Genomic DNA, 330 nt, shown 5'->3' on the forward strand with positions numbered 1-330 from the left:
TGCTGCTGCTGCAGCAGCTAAAAGGCTGCTGCTTCTGCTGCAGCAACCCTTGCTGTTGCTGCTGCATGCGGTACAGTTGCTGCTGCTGCTGCTACAGCTGAAAGATCCGCTGCTGCTGCTGCTTCAGATTGTGCTGCTGCTGCAGCAGCAAGACGAAAGCCTAAGCAGCAGCAGCAGCTGCTGCTGCTGCAGCAGCAGCTTCTGTTCCTTAATTTGCTGATGCAGCAACAGGGGACTTGCTGCAGGAGCAGCAGAGAAGTTGCTGCTGCTGCGGGTCCCCTCGTACTGAAAGATTGACGGCTCATTTAAGAAGGCGCGATGCCTATTACA

At 55.5% G+C, this 330-nt stretch overlaps 1 protein-coding gene across 1 annotated transcript in view; it reads left to right on the forward strand.

Moving 5' to 3' along the window:
* Nucleotides 1-65: 65 nt before the first annotated feature.
* EMH_0068840 (uncharacterized protein) overlaps nt 66-330 on the forward strand; it is a gene marked incomplete at both ends in the record, with an annotated part of 1,125 nt that continues 860 nt past the window's right edge. Inside the window, one exon of the mRNA XM_013498803.1 lies at nt 66-70. Within this exon, the coding sequence (XP_013354257.1) occupies nt 66-70 (5 nt within the window). The remainder of the gene's footprint in view (nt 71-330) is intronic.

This window comes from Eimeria mitis, genomic scaffold (assembly GCF_000499745.2).
Source record: "Eimeria mitis Houghton genomic scaffold, Emh_scaff3719, whole genome shotgun sequence".
Taxonomy (NCBI): domain Eukaryota; phylum Apicomplexa; class Conoidasida; order Eucoccidiorida; family Eimeriidae; genus Eimeria; species Eimeria mitis.